Raw genomic sequence first — 18322 nt, 5'->3', positions numbered from 1 at the left:
CTATTCTAGGATGCTGTCTACCGACTGGTACCATAATGAGTCCTTGGTAAGCCATTTCACCTTTCCTTTAGACTTAGCCACTCTCAAATGACGGGGTAAGTAGTAAGACCAGTTAATTCCATGGGGGTGAGCCCCATTGCTACACTTCTGTGTTGTAAAATGAGGTTTCGGGATCTGAAGCAGTGCCGAGTAGAATGCCATGACAGTGGGGTCCATGCATAAGAGTGCTGGCAGAAGTATTATTGGCACGGGGAGGAGGGGCAATCTATATCCAGAATATATGTCTATTTCTATGAGAATGAATCTTTGTCCCTCCGTGGTAGAAGAGGTCCCCTAGATGTTTGGCTTGTCCTCTCAGGGAATGGTGCCAGTGTTACATGTTCAGTAACACTAACCCAGCCAGCCTTTTAAGGGAAACTCCATATTGTTGAAGAGCCTCCATCCTTGCCGCCAGGGCCTCTTTGCTCATGGCTCCATTGAACTAGCTCTGGAGTGGCTGGAGAAAGGAGCTGACATCAACAGTGTGATATTTTGTCCATCTCACTATTAAAAGCCTGATCTGCAGTGGATATTCTTTGGTAGGCATTCACGTGGGAGCCAGGTATCTTCACAGTCTGTGCTGATTTAAAGAGGTCTGAACTAATGTTCTCGTCCCCAGCCAACGTGTCCTTAATCCCAGTCCCATTTCTCAAAATTTTTACCCATCTTTGTTAACTTCTCTTTTCAACATTATTTCATCCATCCTCCTTCTCACCCAGCTTTCCTTTCCAGATTATTCTGAAGCAAATCCCAGACATCATATCACTTTACCTTAAATATTGCAGTACCTCTAAAAGATAAACATTATTCAAAAATAACCACATATGGGGTGCCTGCTTGGCTCGGTGGAGCATATGACTCTTGATCCCGGGTTTGTGAATCCAAACCCCATGTTGGGTGTAGAGATTACTTAAAAATAAAATTTCCTTTAAAAATATTTTATTTATTTGAAAGAGCAAATGAGAAAGAGAGAGACAGCATGAGTGGGGTAGGGGGACAGAGGGAGAGGGTGAAGCAGGCTCCCCGCTGAGCAGGGAGCCCTATGTGGGGTTTGATTTTAGGACCCCAGGATTATGACCTGAGTCAAAAACAGAGGCTTAACCCACTGAGCCACCCAGGTGCCCCTTAAAAATAAATTCTTAAAAAAAAAAAAAAAAACGGGGCACCTAGGTGTCTCAGTGGGTTAAGCCTCTGCCTTCGGCTCAGGTCATGATCTCAGGGTCCTGGGATCAAGCCCCGCATCAGGCTCTCTGCTCAATGGGGAGTCTGCTTCCCCCTCACTCTCTCCCTGCCTCTCTGCCTACTTGTGATCTCTGTCAAATAAGTAAATAAAATATTTTTTAAAAGTCCAAAAAATAACAATACCATTATTGTCTCTAAAAAGTAATTATTTGATATCATATATCCAGTTAATGTCCAAATGTCCTCAACTATCTCACATCCATATAAAGTTCAAATATTGAGATGGCTTGACACAATAGTAAATCTCTTGTCATCCATGTTTTTTCATTCTCTTGTTTTGCAATTTATTTTTGTTGTTGTTGTTGAAGAAACCAAGGTGTCTTTCAAGTCTCCACAGTCTAGATTTGCTGATTATGATTCTGTCGTGTCAATTAACAGGTTCTTCTATCCCCTATATTTCCTAAAGTTTAAGAGTTATATCTGGAAGCTCTATAAAATCCAAGTTTGCTTGTTCCTTGGCAAAACTACTTCTTGGGTGGTGTTAACATCCTTTCATTAAGAGGTACTTAGTCTCTTCCCTCCCTTTTTGGAAAGTAATCAGTCATTGACAGTCATTGCTAGATCCCTTAATTTGTGACGGGTTGAAAATTTGATATTCCAATTCCATCACTCCTCATTTGTTATCTATACCAATACACACTACAAAGTACACACACACTTCCATAAGGAGAAATTTCCCTTCATCCAAAATATAGTCACCCAGAAATATGGTTCAGGTTGAGAAAGCAGAATAAATGCTTGTATTTTTTTCTATTTACCAATCTTGAGAGTAACAGGGGGGTTTGCTGGCATCCTCCAAGTTGACCGATGAATTTTATGTTAATGTCATTATGAACTCCTATATTAAAACATATTTGATGTGTTACAAACCATTGCAGTTATTATCTTTATTGATGCTTACATTGTACCGTCCTTGCCAGAGGGAACCAATTCAAGTTGGCTCTTGGATCCTTTTCGGTTATCTTTCATAGCTGCCTTGTTTTCCAAGTATGCCAACACGTTCCAGACTCACACTGGAGCTGAAATCACATCTTCCTATCCCGGAGCTGAAATCACATCTTTCTTCAAGGAGGCTTAGTTCCTTTTAGAAGGAAATGGAATGTGGAGATCGTTACTCAATGGGTCATCATTTCTAAGCCTTTTCTAGGTCATTGTTTGCAGGCCAGAAACTAGGAGACATTGTTGTTATTGTTTTATAGTCTTATTTAAGTTAAAGTACTTCAGAAGTTCATATGGATACTCCCAGTTCAAGTCCAGGATTCACTTAACTTTTGTCAGTCTGACACCTGCCCTTCCTTCCTCATGAATTCTTTCTGATCACCTTGGTCAGACGTAACAAAACATCCCTTGAATTGTACCACCCCTCCAACAACTTGTATGTCAATCTACATATTGATCTTCGATTTATTGTTATTTTTGTATATATCTTATCCTCCCTACCAAATCCTAAACAATTTAAGGACAGAATTCCTCTTTTTATTCTTTGTTAAAAATAACACCTTTTTATTCTTTGTTAAAGATAAAATTCCTAAAGTGCTAATGTATTTCTTGACATGTAAATACCCCTTTTTTCTTGATATTCTTCAAAATATGGAACAGTACTATACATGCACTAAAATTTTATATATGATCGTTAAATGACCCCAACTTTTCAGAAAGAAAGTACTAAGAATGCTAATTTTAGTGGCAATGAGGTTAACATATTGAAGTTGTTTGAAATAAGTTTTATTTCACAGATATAAAATAGTTCTCAACATTTACAACTTGTACAAAGACTGATATGGTAGCCTTCCTGTTTCAAAAAACGTTATCCTAAGAGAACAGGAAAAGTTAAAGACCACAATGACATTCCAGATTACAGGTTCAGGGAATGGGGACTATGAAGAAGGTATTCTAATCAACTACAAAATCCTGAAACCATTTCTGATGGAAGGAAAATGAATAATACTGGATTTTCCAAACAGTGTGAGATTACACTTTGGTCTGAGACACGTTTATCTTCGTTTCTTCTTCAGACGTATACATAAAAATGATATAAAAATGCCACTAAAATGAACCCTTTAAAGTTTTAATTAAAAAAGAGGTAGGGAATGAAAATCAGAGGATTTATTTGGGCAGTTCTTCAATAATGATGCGAGATACTGAATTCCATCCGGTGGAGGCGTCCCCTTTCGGGTAATCTGAACAGGTCCCGACCCAGATGGCAACATCCACTAGTCCAGCTCCGATTCCTTCACAGAGCCCTTCCACTGCAGAACCGAGAGGAAAGTTACACCCTTCTTTAGAACAAAAAGCAAAAATCTTCATCTAAATGTTATTACCCTAGCAAGGTAGCTAACAAATCTATTGAACGCACAGTGAATTAAAAATTCTAACACTTAATAAGGACTTCATGAAGATAAGTTCTCTCCTTCTTACCACGTAAGTATTTTTTTAAAAATGTATACCTATCCATCCGATGATATAAGCTGAACAGGCAGTTTTCTCACAGGTTTTAGCCATAAAACCAGAATCTGTTTAGTTACCAGAAGTTACTGTTCAAGTGACTAGAAACAAAAAATAAAGGCAGTTTCTTTAACTGCCTTAAATGGAAGAAGCCCACACTTTTGAAAGCCATGACTTTTGGGGGCCCCTGGATGGCTCAGTGAGTTAAGCCTCTGCCTTTGGTTTGGGTCGATCCCAGGGTCCTAGGATCAAGCCCCGCATTGGGCTCTCTGCTCAGCAGGGAGCCTGCTTCCCCCTCTCTCTCTGCCTGCCTCTCTGGCTGCTTATGATCTCTCTCTGTCGAATAAATAATTCTTTTTTTTTTTAATAAATCTTAAAAAAAAAAGCCATGAAATTTTATTTGATATGCAGTTCTTTTTGATATGTAAGCCTTTTCCAACACTTACCTATACACTTGTAAATACAAAATATAAAACACAAAACACAAAAGAAGGACTTTGTAACATTAAAAGAAATTCTAGCATAATCATTATACCAGCCCTTCAGTCTAGAAATCCCATTTTACGTGGAATTTCCTCACAGTGAACAAACCAAACACCCTGCTTTTCCTCAGTGTTCTTATGCTTTATTAATATACAACTTTTCTCAGGGTCTCTGGTCCATATTCTAATGTACAACTTGCATTTCATCTTACTGCGGTCCTTCTATATTTTAAAAAAAAAATCCCTCAATGGTTTTTTTTTTTTTGTTTTTGTTTTTTTTTTTTTTTTGTCAGAGAGAGCGAGCACAGGCAGACAGAGAGGCAGGCAGAGGCAGAGGGAGAAGCAGGCTTCCTGCTGAGCAAGGAGCCCGATGTGGGACTCGATCCCAGAATGCTGGGCTCATGACCTAGGCCGAAGGCAGCCACTTAACCAACTGAGCCACCCAGGCGTCCCCTCAATGGTCATTTTAAGAAACAAAAAGATACGTGTCTGTGTAAGGAGGAAAAGGAACCCAAGGTTGCCAGATTGTTTCAGAAAATGAGTTCTGATGGAGAAGTAGTGAGGGATGCTATCATGTAACCAGTCAGGTTTCCCATTTGGTAGGTTAGTACATTCCAACTGAGCCTCAGGGATGTAGGTCTGAAGCGATCTTCTTCCTTGAGCTCACACGTCAATGAATCTAAGGTAAATCCCTCAGAATCCAGGGATTTGACTGTGGTTCGGGGCCCTTTCAAAGCTGGGAGAACAAAGCAGTATGATCACAGTCCCACTTAATCTAGGGCCACACTGGGTGAAAATGTCCAGAAATACTCATGTTCTCCTAAGTTCGGCACACCCATGGCCTAGAAACTTGTTCACCACACGTGCAGGACGTAAAACAAATTTGAGTCTACCTCTAGTCTCACATGAGGAGGGTCAATTGGTCACTTCATGGTTTTGAACCTGTGAAATAATGTTTTTTGAATGAATGAGCATATTTACTGGGATAAGGTAGTATTGCAACTTAATAAGCACCCGAAATATGTTGGATTAGGGGGTTCTAGACCTGTTCCCTTTCTAGCCCCAGGTAACAAGGTGACATTTAAATGTTTTTCAAACTCCCATGGGCATATCCAAGGCTTTAAGTCATCCTTGATGTACTAAGTGTAGAGTATCTCCTCTCTCTCAGGAAAGAGTATCTGTGCGCAAGGGAAAGTGATTTCATTATGGAGGTATCCTTTTACCATCTTAATACAAAAACTGTTATAAATACCAAATTACTTCTGACATTCCACCCAAGTGATCACACCAAATAATTTCCACACTGTGGTCAGGAGCTGCTATGTTAAATAATTTATAAAACATATGCATGTATAGGTCACAGTTCCTGAGCCTAAAGGCTTAAATTATAGCAAGATATTAACACAAACACCTTAAAGGTAATACAATAGAAAGCTAGTTGCTTATCTCAACTACACATATCCTGTACCTACTATGTAGTATATAATGTAATAAATATTATGTCTATGTATATAATATGTATATACTATGTACATATACTAAACATATATCAGTTCCTAATCAAATTCTGATTTTCTATCTAGGTTTTTCTTATTGCAGGCATTGCTGCTCAGATGGAAAACATATCCTTTCCAGCACAAGTATCTAAGGACTTGGTGATGAAACTTTTTAACTTGATCAAAGAGAGGGCTGGGGAGACAAGAGAGCAGGCAAGGAGCTGGTTTCTGCTTGCCAGAACACTGATTGTACTGTCCTACCTAACACACTTTATTTCCCTGGACCTTTTCTATGTGCCAAGAGAGGGGATTCAAATATCTTCTTTATATCTCAAGGAGAGTGTGGGGATTTGAGGAAGAATGCAGAAGGGATGGCCATGATTTCTTAGGAATAAATGTGCTATGTTAATTTTGGGGTTCAGTATCTGACTTGGGTCCCCAAAGCATGCTGAAATAGAACTGCTTCTGATTAATAGGGAGGGACCTCTTTTCTTCCCTCTGTCATTGCTACGTACAAGGTTAGTGAGACATCCCTGCAGGGGAATGAAGGAATGAGGGGAATGAAGCCAGTGATATATACATCTTGTGATTCTCCCAACGTGGACCATCACAGTGTGCTATCCCACTGCAACTCAAGAAACCAAAATGGCTGGCAGCCAAATACAGTGGTGTGTCTGAGTGATGGCATTAACAGAAGCCCCTCCCCCCTCTATTTCTTGGTATCTTCCAAACTTTCTTTAATGAACCTTAAAATCAAATAGAACAAACTAATAATGTTTTTTTTCTTATAGCTTAATGACCACTGGTTTAAATGATTGTCTTAAACTCTTTCTCTTACATTAGGCAGAAACAAAGAATGCACTATAGAAATGTTCTCTTTTACAAATTCAGCAGACAATATCTATCCTTTTAAAGGACGAGGCAGAGAAATGATCACCTTACCAAGTGGACCTCAAGCCGGGTTGAGCATTAGAAATTCCAGTACCTTGGCTGCATCTAGCCCCATGAAATCAGATTCCTTAGAAGGGCGGGTGCGGATTTAAGTGCCCTAGTTGAACCTCATGTGTAGCCAGAGTTGGAAACCACTGCTCTGTGGCATTATGGGCTGTTCTACCATTTCATCTAATTCAGTGATTTTCAACTTCGGGGGTCTTTTAAAAAATACAGTCTTAGACCCAGAGATTCTGACACAGTTGGTCAGAGACGGGACGTAGGCATCTGTGTATTTTTTTTAAAGATCTGTTTCAGGGAATTCTGAAATGCAACTGGGATGAAGAGTTAGGTGCTGAAAACTTGCTATCGGTCTCTTTATCACAGGCTGGTGAGCTAACATGATAGCGGGTTCCAAACCAGTCTTCCGTCTCTAAAGACGTCAGGCACACCCTGCAGTCACTATTCTACGTACCAGAAGAAGTACGATGAATATTAATTGTTGAATTGAGTTCAGGGCTTCCTTGGTCCAAATAAATGATGGCTTCGATGGGAAGAGGTCCAGAACATTCAGCTCCATTGAACGTGAAATACCAACGCTGACAGCACGCACTTCTGCATTTTAACCGAAGGGAGCCACTGAACAAAACTCTTAGAGCGCTGTTTGAGCGCATTTTTGTAAATGTACACTCCTATCATAAACACAGAAATGGGGTGTAATTAGCATTTTCAATTTCCATTTACAAGATGCTTTCAAGTTGTAGTGTGACCATTACTCCACTTTTCCTTTTCCTCAAACTACATTTTAAAAAGCTTAACTTTTACAGAAGGAGAGAGAGAAGAGACTCCGATGTTAGGAACTCTAAGAAAATTAAATCATGGCATTCTTAGAATTCTTCACGCCACTGAAGGTATCTTTTAGTTTTACTCAAAACAGCTGGTCTTCAGTATTTTAAGCCAAACTGGTCTATATATCTACTTTTCTTTTTCCACTCCAAAACTATTTCCTGGGTCCTATGTGCTGGACTTTACAGTTACCACAGTAAATGAAACAGAATCTGCCTTCATGATCCTTACATTCTAGACTATATATTTATTCTTGACTGGTCTCTTTCCGACCAATAGCAAAAAGTATCAGAGATAAAGCATAGGTGGAGGTTTTAGTCTTTACCTATAATGACATAATTAGAAGACCCCGGGTTTTTTTTCTCTAATGGCTCTTTGCAAAATTCATCTCTCTACTGGCTCAAGGTCTACTATCTTTTACCTTCGGAAAGCACTGAAACTCATTCTGACCGCTCCTAAAAGAAACTTAAAAACATATTAATAATTCAGAGTCATTTTAGAGAGAACTCAGCAACTTCTGATGAACTATAAATAAGTAACCAGTCTGTCAATGTCAGGTGTTAAAGAAGCAGGTAACATTTTGACCCATTTTAACAAAATGCTTTTTAAGAAGTCACATAAGAAAACAAAGCCTGCAGTAATACTAGTACACAAAAAAATCAAATCAGGGCGGTCTCACACAATTTCATAGATAATCAAGCAGACCGTAAAAAGCTGAGATGAGCATCTCAGAGTTTTGTGAAAGTAAAATCTCTTCTACTTGCATTTGCCTGGTGGTAGGAGTGGTTAATATCAAGGAATAACGTAATGCTGAATAATAATAATAATAATATATACATGGAACCATCTACAACTGGTCCAACAAAAGAAGAAAGAGGCTTAGGAAGAGCCCCAGCTTCTTCAGTTCTGTGCCATCCCAGTCACCTTGCCTTGCTTTCGAAGCAAACACTCATTAAAGTGACTGAATCATTAATCAAAATGTTGCAGAAAAATTCTAAATGCTCACTGTAGGACATGTCTGGACCATTCCACTTTTCTTAAGCTTAGCAATTTTAAGCCACATGGGCTACCCAGAATGACAAATACCAACAGACTTTCCACTTGGAGGTAATTCCTATCACATGGTTAGTTTCTTGGAAATTTCTTCCCACCCTTATGCCTGGGACCACAGCTGAATTTCTTACACTAATTCAAAGTTAATTTCACTTTTAAACAAGACTGGAAAGTTCCTTACTGCCCAATACAGATACTTATGCTCTCCCTTTTTGTTTGCATTTTTTAAAAAGGAGCAAGTTATTTTAGATATTATTAGGGTTAAAATAACATGGTGATTTATCTTAGAAATACCTTTATAAAATTAACTCTGAAATGTTATCTTTTTTATTCATTAATTCTAACTTAGCTACAGGGTCCCTACTCCTTAATTTTGTGAAAAGTCTTTCAGCAAAAATAAAATCTTCAATTCATACTCAACTGAGAAAACTCAAAGGCTTTTCTTCAACTTTAAAATAATTCAGACTTTACTTACCGCAATTTTCCCAAGATCTATGCCATAATTGAGTGAACTCCATGAACACTGTTTGTAGTTCGGTGTCCAGGACTCCTCAAAGCTTTCCCTCAAGCATTCGCCTTTTTCTCCTTTGAATCCATCCCGACCTGGGATCCCAGGGGTACCAGGGATGCCATTGGCCCCAGGGTTTCCATCTCGCCCAGGCACCCCTGCTGGTCCTTGTAAGCACATTCCATTATACTACAACAGACAAAAGAAAAGGGGAAAACCCCTCACCGCTCAAGATTCAAAGACTTGATGATTAGAACTGCATTTTTTTAAAAGATTTATTTTATTTATTTTAGGGGGGGGGAGAGAGACAGCAGGGGGAAGGGCAGAGAGAGAGGGAGACAAGCAGACTCCCTGCTGATCATGGAGCCTAACACTCCGCTCAGGCTCAACTGGGGACTACACTGGGGGTCAGTGGGGAGGGGGCTCAATCCCAGGACCCTGAGATCATGACAGGAGCTGAAACCAAGAGTTGGTAGCTTAACCAAGTGAGCCACCCCTGGACCCCAGACTTGCATTTATTTGGAGCCCTTGGAGTCAAGAAGCTCTTCATACCACTTGCTTATGTTCTAGATGAGTTTATACAGAGAATTGATTTTAAAGTTATTTCTAAAATACTGAGATTTCTTTCTATTGCACAGACTGCTCACACACACACACACAGAGAAATCAAAGACAAAATGTTTTCATTTGCCTGCTTTTTTCCTACTGCTTATTAAAAGCATACATAATTCTTAAATTGCTGTATACCAGGGTGAACATAATTAGATATACTGCTTTTTTCTTCTAACCCTGTATGTTGTAAAGGACTGTAGAGTATCATAATGATACTTCTGAACATTTTATGCAAACATCGCACTATTTGGAGATGCTTAGGTTATTTCTATTTTTTCTATCATTAGTATTATTGTAATGAAAATTTTCACCCATATAGCGATGTCTTTTGAATTATTTCTCTAAGACATAGTCCTAGGGATATATTTATCAAAAAAATCTTAGCTAAGAATTCTCTTACACCAGCAATGTCTTTGAATTGGATTGCACATCTCTTGCTTCTATTTTTATGTGAAGGAAGTGTCATTAGACTAAAACTTCTGGCCTCCAACCTCACTTCTCCTTAGGAGCTAACGGCCTGGTCACAGAAAACCACTGGCCTTCAACAGGGGGCAATAATCTGTCAAACCTCTTAAGTGCCCGGATTCTCTCTGGTCTTGGTGGGCAGGCAGCAAGAGTATCAAGTAGAAGTTAAGAGCATAGATACTCTGGACTTTAATTTTTTAGTTATATGAGATAAGGCAACTTGCTCAACATTTCAGTGCCTGTTCCCTTACCTGTAAAAGAGGGAAAATGATGAAGATTCTTATGTGGTAGGATTCATGTGAGATTTAAGTGAGGTCTTCTATGAAACTGCTTGGAGCAGCGTGGGGCACACAGTGAACATTGCCCATGTCGGCCATGATGATTCTTACTATTCTCCCAAGACCATGTGAGGCCATGACCCTGGGCAAGTGTGTCTACTCCCTTGGGTGGAACTTAACCAGCGTCTAGACCCAGGAAAGACAGCATTAGGAAACCTGTCGGCCAGCACACACACAGAAGCCACGCACACCAATACAGTGGAGTAATTAGTAAAGGTAACATTTTATCTCTAATTCCCTTGTCTATTCTGGAATGGGTCCAACCCCAAATGCAATCGACTTAAAGTTTTTACTTTAACATTCCCCTATTGGTGTAACTTGTACTATCATTCTGTATAATGATACTGTCTAATGAGAACAAAAAAAAAATCCAAGATTCCTTATATATGAAAATTACTTCTGGACTTAGACATGGTCATATTATAAAATCCAGTGATGCTGGTGCCTGGGAAGGATGCTCATATATATAAGGTTTCCCAATCAATTTCTTGTTACATCACCAATTTCATTTGTGTTTTGATAAACGATTTTTGTCATGACTTTGGCCATTACCATTTTCCTGGTGTAAAAAAGACGCTATTTATTTATTTATTGCCAAAGAAATAGTAAGAAAAGTATTTAACAAAATGCAAATGTATTTAACAAAATTTGAAGACAAATTAAAGTATAAAATATGCTAAAGCAGTTTGGTTTATTCTAGTTTACTTTTCATTTTAGTCATCTCACTCGCTTTCACTAGCAGATACATGTTCAGACATAGCTTTCAAGTGGGAAGGGAGAAACAACAAAACGTCTGATTTTTTTTTTTCATTATTATTCCCCCTGAGACAAGGTGATACACAAAGTTTTATTTTTCTGTATATCACTAGTTCTCAATCACAGATGATTTTGTCCCCCAGGGTGTACTTAGCAAATATCTGGGGGCATTTTTGGTTGTCACAACTTGGGAGGGAAGGGTATTACTGGCATCTAATGTGGATAGGGACCACAGGTGCTGCTAAACCTCATACAATGTGCAGGACAGTCTCCACAACAAAGAATTATCTAGCCCCAAATGTCAGTAGTGGCAAGGTTGAGAGTGTTTATTCAGGTTTTTATCTAAAAATTGCATTTCAATGACCACATAATTTTACAGAATTTGGTTCCACGCATATTACATCTGTCTTCTTTCACTTTAAAAATGCTAACCTTGGGGCGCCTGGGTGGCTCAGTGGGTTAAGCCTCTGCCTTTGGCTCAGGTCACGATCTCCGGGTCCTGGGATCGGGTCCTGTGTTCTAGCCCCGCATCAGGCTCTCTGCTCAGCAGGAAGCCTGCTTCTCCCTTTCTCTCTGCCTATGTGTGATCTCACTCTCTCTTTCAAATAAATTAATAAAATATTTTAAAAATTAAAATTAAAATGCTAACTTAGCACAGGCTTAGTACTAGGTGGGTGTTCTACCAATGTCTGTAGACTGAACCCCTGTTTCTTTCACTGGCCACCAGGGGGCAGAGCGTGCTGGAAGCTTGAAAGGAACGCTTTGAAAGCTCCTGTACAAAGACGTTGCTTTATAGCATCTGTTGAAACCTTCTCAACGACCACATGAACATTTTTTTTTTCTCTCCAGCAAAACCAAATCCAATCTACAGGGTGCACCTGAGCTTGGCTGTACAATAAGCTTTTCCAAGCTGGGCGAGAGTTGTGGGTAACCACAGGTACTGCAAATCCGTGGAGGAAAAGAAAAAATTGCTAGCTTTATGGAGAAAAGGGGTATTTTGTGTATCATAATTATGAATCCATAAAATGCAAACTGCACATGAACCCCAGCCATTTGGTACAGTTTTAGACAATTTGGACACTTAAAATAGAACTGTAGCCCTGAACACATTGTCTGCTTTGTGGGGCAAAATTACATAGCACATCACCAAAATGTGCAGTGTGCAATGGCAGGAATTTTTTTCCAGAGTTTTTGAATCTGGCATAGAACTAGCTGCCAGGGAGTTTGGTTTATTAGCTCAGTTTCTAATGGCAGCTTAACAAACTCGAAACTTTTTTTTTTTTTTTTTTTTTAATCAAAACAATGTCCCCCTCCCTTTAGGTCCTGCAATGCTTGTAAGTGATATTTGTCTGCAACTAAGATTGGCCTAAGGACTGACGTTTATTATGTGCCAAGGAATATGGTAGCTGTGAAAGGACAGCTCTTGACACAGAACAGAGGACTGCTCTGCCCTCCACTGGGTTTGTTGATTTTGGAGGGAAGGAGCTTTAAGCAAACAGACCTTCCCATAGATTAGCCCTCAGAAAGCACTTGGGGTATTCATCTGCTCTTCTGTGAACTGTCTTCTCCCTTAGCTCCACTGTGATCCTCCTGCTGGGTGGCCACAGGCTGAGGACCCAGGGTGTCTGGAAGGATGGACTGTCCATCTGTCTATAAACAGAACAGTGAAATGGGTCCTGGGAGGGTTAGTGCAGGGTCTTTTCATTTTCCCCTTCTGGCCTTGATCCCTGTGAACCATTCCTGTCCTGGGCTGTGGTCGTCCAACAAAGTAAATTGCAGTCCACACTTCCTAGGAAGATGACCCAACATGACTCACAGGGTTCAAGTTACAAAGAGTTGGACGGATGTTCTGTGAGGGTTGTTATTCTCTCCTGCAGGCAGACGTGGCCACCAGCCCCAACAGAGGACACATCTCAGGGCTCTGGCCCAGGCCCACCCAGGAGATCAGCTCCAGGGTCTCCTAGACAGCTCCCAGGCCCACCTTCTAACCTACTGGAGCTCCTCATTCTCCTCTCATTGCCGCCCTAACCCCCTCCGTCTTCCCAGGGTGTTGGGGGCGGGGAGGAGGGACGACGGCTCTCAGAAGCCAGAAATTATTGGGCCACTCCCTGTCTTCTGGGGCGTCCCACCCGACCCACGTCGCATCTCCGCTCCACCATTTGGTGCTCCACGTCCCCACCGCTCGCCTCGCCCGGGTCCTGCCTTACACGTGGACTCAGACAAAGCGGGACAGCCGGGCGCACGCACGACCACGGGCGCAGCCGTACAGACCACCCCCCAACCCCGCCAGTCCTGCGACCGCGTCCTCCCCGCGTGGCCCGCGGCTCTGTTCCCGCCGCCGGACTCACCAGGTCCACCACCTCCCTCTGCCGCAGCAGCGCCTTTTGCTTCCCTTTCGGGAGCTCGGAGGCGCTCGACGGCGTCCGCAGCTGCAGCAGCAAAAGCAGCAGGAGCCCGAGGAACCGCTGCGCGGAGGCGGCGGCGGGGCCGTGGGGGCGCATGGCGCGCGGCGGCCCCGGGGCGCGCGGAGCAGGAGCAGGAGCAGGAGGAGGCGCGGAGCTCGGACGTGACCAGAGTCTGGCCCCGCCGCGCTCCGAGGCCGCCGCGGGCTGCATCAATGCCCCTTTCACCCGCGGGCCTCCCTCCCTCTCTCCCTCCCGCCCCTCTGGACGCCGGAGTTTCCATCCAGTAATAGGCGGGAACCCCCACCCCGAGCCCGACACTGGGCGGGCGGACAGCCGGGCCCGCCCCCTCCGGCGCCGCCGCCGGGACCCTTGCGGAGAAGCCGCGTGCGGAGTCAGGGGGAGGGGCGGGGTGGCGGCGGTGGGAGGCCGCAGGTGGAGGCTTCCCGGCGGGAGTGGAGCTAGCACCGCCTAAATGTACTCCGAGAGGCACGTGCCTTTGCTGGGGTCCAGGAACCGCCTCCAGGCAAGCTATTTTTTCCGAGATGGCGTTTGGGGGCGCAGCAGGGGTAAGGGAGGAAACCATAGGTATCATAGGATTCTCCCAGGGGCCCGTGACCCAAATGATAAGAATCGATGTTCCTTAAACCAAAGAGCAGACTCGCCAATACATAGAACAAACTGGTGGTTGCCGAAGGGGAGGTGGGGGGTGGGTGGGTGAAATAGATAAAGGGGATTAGGAGATACAAACTTCCGGGTATGAAAAAAATCAAGGAGGTGGAAAGGACAGCATAGGAAATACCGTGGATACGATTGTAATAACTTTGTATGGTGACGGATGGTGATTACACTTACTGTGAGCACTGAGTAACGTTCATAGTTGTCGAAACCATGTGTTGTGCACCAGAAACTAATATAACATTTTATGTTAATTATACTTCAATAAATATTTTTTTAAGAAACATTAAAAATTTTAGTAGGGAAGGAAAAAAATGAAACAAGATGGGATGGGGAGGGGAGATAAACCATAAGAGACTCTTAATCTCATAAAACAAACTGAGGGGTGCAGGGGACGGAGAGGGGGGTGGGGTTATGGACTTTGGGGAAGGCATGTGCTATGGTGAGTGCTGTGAAGGGTGTAAACCTGGAGATTCACAGACCTGTACCCCTGGGGCTAATAATACAGTCTATGTTAATAAAAAATTAAAAATAAAAAAAAATACATTCAAAATTTTAAAGAACTGATGTTTCCTAAGCACTAACACTCACTAAGCACCAGGAACCTCACAAAGTTTTTTTTTGGTTTGTTTTGTTTTTTTTGACAGACAGATTACAAGAGGCAGGCAGAGAGAGGAAGGGAAGCAGGCTCCCCGCTGAGCAGAGAGCCTGATGCGGGCTCCATTCCAGGACCCTGAGATCATGACCTGAGCCAAAGGCGGAGGCTTTAAGCCACTGATTCACCCAGGCGCCCCCCACACAAAGTCTTTTATACATCCTCTCTGTCTTCTGGGCAATCCTATGAGGTTTAATACCTCCTCTATTTGCCCCGTTCACAGATGAGGAAACTGAGGTTCAGAGAGGTTAAGCAACACCAAGGTTCTCTTTAGAGACCCATCCAGTTTCCTGGAAGTTATAGTAGACCCAACTGATGGATATTAGAGAAGAGGAACAGTCTGGCAGGGGAGCATACCAGAGCATTTGGAGGAACGCCCCCTCCCCGGTTACTACCTAACTATAAGTAAATTTCATCCCTGTTTGTCAGAAGCAGCAAAAATCCAGTGGGCTCTAAAGCCAGGACGGGCCACCTAATTTGCAGGGCTCAGTGCAAAATGAAAATGCAGGGCCCTTTGTTAAAAAAAATTTAAGAATTTCAGGATAGTATTAACAGAACTATACACCAAGCATGATTCTTTTAAGCACAGCTACACAGGTCACTCACCCATGAAACAGCCCTGTGTAAAGCAGAACAAGGTCCCAGCCTGTGCCTTTATGTGCCAAAGCACTGCGGTGGCAGCAATCTACAGGCTGGAGAGGAGGGGAGGGCAACCCCCAGAGAGTATCCAAGCACAACTCCGGAGGCTGTTACCCCCAGGGACTTTGAATGGTCCTTCTCCGTGTAAATTTGGGGTCCAGATCGGAGTTTCAGCAAACAGCTAATCCTGTATGAACATCCATACTTTTTCCCCCCCATTTCTTTAGCCTTAGAAAAAAACAAACAAACAAAAAAACCACAACTTTTTAAGCTGGTGTATAGTTGACACACAATGTTGCATTAATTTCAGGTGTACAACAGTATGATTCAAGGACTCTACGCGTTATGCTGTGCTTGCTGCAAATGCAGCTACCATCTGACTCCCTAACATCAATACATTTTAAACTACACATTTACGGGGCGCCTGGGTGGCTCAGTGGGTTAAGCCTCTGCCTTCGGCTCAGGTCATGATCCCAGGGTCCTGGGATCAAGTCCCACATCCGGCTCTCTGCTCAGTGGGGAGCCTGCTCCTCCTCTCTCTCTGCCTGCCTTTCTGCCTACTTGTGATCTCTGTCTGTCAAATAAATAAATAAAATCTTAAAAAAAAAAACTACACATTCATATAACTGATCAAATTACACTGTAAGATATATTAACTGGATATCATTATCTATATTTCAAAGGTAATCTATAATAATGTATAAGTGCCTTACTCATACCCTGTCTCTCGGGTCCTAAAATGACCACAGATCTAGTCCCACTGTGGGTTTGATGAACTTCTCTGTCTCTGTGCTTACTTCTATATACCTTTGTGTGTTTGCAAAGTCATTTTTTCCCACCACCTCTAGAATTTACTATTTCAGTCCTGTTGAGTTTTCTTGTTCTAAAACTTAAGTCCATTCTAACATTATAGATTTTAGTTCCAGTTAGAGATTATGGACTAGTTTAGTGTCTCAGATGTTATTTCCAGAGTGACCTTTCCCAAAGATTTCCAAATGTTCTGTATATTTTTTGTTCAGATATTTTACTTCTTCTATTGGACTATTCATGTACTTCTTATCTGTCATAAAAACTACTTTAAGGTTGACATCTTTAAAACATTTGGTCTTCCCATTAGGGACATAATATATCTCCCCAGTTTTCCAAGCCCTCTTTTATGCATCAATAAAATTTTAGGATTTTCTTGATATATTTCTTATTGTGGCTATGATGTATTTTGCTGTGATTGCCAATGGAATCTGTGCACACGACCCACAGACTGTATCATTTTTCTATTACTGTGTAACAAATTGCCACAAACTTAGTGATGTAACACAACACAAATTTATTACCTGCCAGTTTTGTGGGTCAGGAGTCCAGTTCAGATTAGTGTTACATGAAGCTGAACTCAAGGAGTCAGCCAGGCGAGTCCTCATCAAGAAGCCTGACTAGGGAAAGATGCACTTCTAGTCCTCCTTACATTGTTGACAGAATTCATTTCCTTGTGGTTTATAGGACTAAGGTCCCTCCTTTTTGGCTGCTTGCTGTCTGGGGACCATTCACAGCTACCAGAGGCCACTCTCTTGTGGCCCTTTCCATAGGTCCTCCCAGTAAACCTTTGACTCTGTGGCGGGAAGGGTGTAGTACCTTCTAAGTTTAAGTCAGGCCCATCCAGGGTAAGTCAATGTCAACTGATTAGGGAAACTAATTACACCTGCAAAATCCCTTCTGTTATATAATATAACATTAACATGGCGGTAACATCCAACAGCTTCACAGTTTTGCTCATACTCAAGGGGAAGGGATTATTCACCACAGGGCAGAAATCTTAGGGAGCTGTCTTAGAAATCTGTCTACCCCATGCATCAATGGGCTTTAGCTCGGAGCTTTTGATTGTCAACACTTGTTTCCTTATAGCGTAAAAAGGGATGTTTTATAATGTAAAAAGTTCTGGCAGATGGCAGGAAGATCAAGATGGTCAATAAAAATATTGTAATCACACTAGGAGTAGGAGTCAGTCCACGGAAATCTGCATTTCCCTTGCAGGAAAGCAAGCACGGGGAGTCCTCCACTTCTAAATTGTTAGGCGTTCGCCTGCCTCGCAGTTGTCCTCGTTTGCCAAGTGCTTCTCCCACGCATCACTTGATAATGGACATTTCCAAGTATCACGTAATCATAGCTCGCCCATCAAAATTCCCTTTCGGCAGCATCTCTATCTTCATAAACAGGATTTGAGCCGTTATTTGACGCCTCGTCTTTGCTAGACCCTCTGCCCAGCGTGGAGCCCAACACAGGGCTTGAACCCACAATCTCAAGAGCAAGACCTGAGCTGAGATCGTGAGTCAGACGTTTAACCATCTGAGCTACCCAGGCGCCCCCATTCTTATTATTTTCTAAAGAAAAAAGAACAAAGGGAAAAGAAGGATAGCGATATAAATAATAACTCATAAAGTGAGTATGGTTGAAATAAAATAGAAATAAACGGGCTGAAATTACCATTTTTTAAAGATTCAAAGGGACACTTACCAGAATTAAGGTAGAAGAGCCTATGTATCGGTCAAGGTCTAGTCAGACTAACATAAACCATGCTGGCAAGTTCAACCGGAGGAGATTTATCAGCTGCTACCAGGAGAAGCTAGAGGCTAAAGCTGTAACTGTCCTCTGTGTAGGGACTTACTAAGTGCTTTTCCCTGGTACTTATGGAGCGCCCTCTCTATATTAGCTATTACTATTTTTATTATAAGAGTTGGGGATTCC

At 42.1% G+C, this 18322-nt stretch overlaps 1 protein-coding gene across 1 annotated transcript; it reads right to left on the bottom strand.

Annotated features, from left to right (window-relative positions):
• Window positions 1-2990: 2990 nt before the first annotated feature.
• Window positions 2991-13864, bottom strand: CTHRC1 (collagen triple helix repeat containing 1). The gene is made up of 4 exons (XM_004768864.3): window positions 13561-13864; window positions 9009-9230; window positions 7110-7326; window positions 2991-3530 (listed from the first exon to the last, which is right to left on the bottom strand). The coding sequence occupies exons 1-4, from the start codon at window positions 13825-13827 to the stop codon at window positions 3388-3390; spliced, it is 849 nt and encodes a 282-aa protein (XP_004768921.1). The 5' UTR covers window positions 13828-13864; the 3' UTR covers window positions 2991-3387.
• Between the last annotated feature and the right edge of the window lie 4458 nt (window positions 13865-18322).

Source organism: Mustela putorius, unplaced genomic scaffold (assembly GCF_011764305.1).
Source record: "Mustela putorius furo isolate JIRA1106 unplaced genomic scaffold, ASM1176430v1.1 tig00000228_pilon_pilon_pilon, whole genome shotgun sequence".
In the NCBI taxonomy this organism is placed as follows: domain Eukaryota; kingdom Metazoa; phylum Chordata; class Mammalia; order Carnivora; family Mustelidae; genus Mustela; species Mustela putorius.
Note: the sequence above shows the minus strand (reverse complement) of the source record. Positions and strands in the feature narration are given on the sequence as shown.

Bases quoted from the DNA above. Each gene is read 5' to 3' on its own strand.
- CTHRC1 (XM_004768864.3), bottom strand. From the start codon at position 13,827: ATGCAGCCCGCGGCGGCCTCGGAGCGCGGCGGGGCCAGACTCTGGTCA. The intron at 7,327-9,008 runs GTAAGTAAAGTC...TGTTTATGATAG, and splicing joins TAGATCTTGGGAAAATTGCG to GAGTGTACATTTACAAAAAT. The intron at 3,531-7,109 runs GTACGTAGAATA...TCGGTTCTGCAG, and splicing joins TATTCATCGTACTTCTTCTG to TGGAAGGGCTCTGTGAAGGA.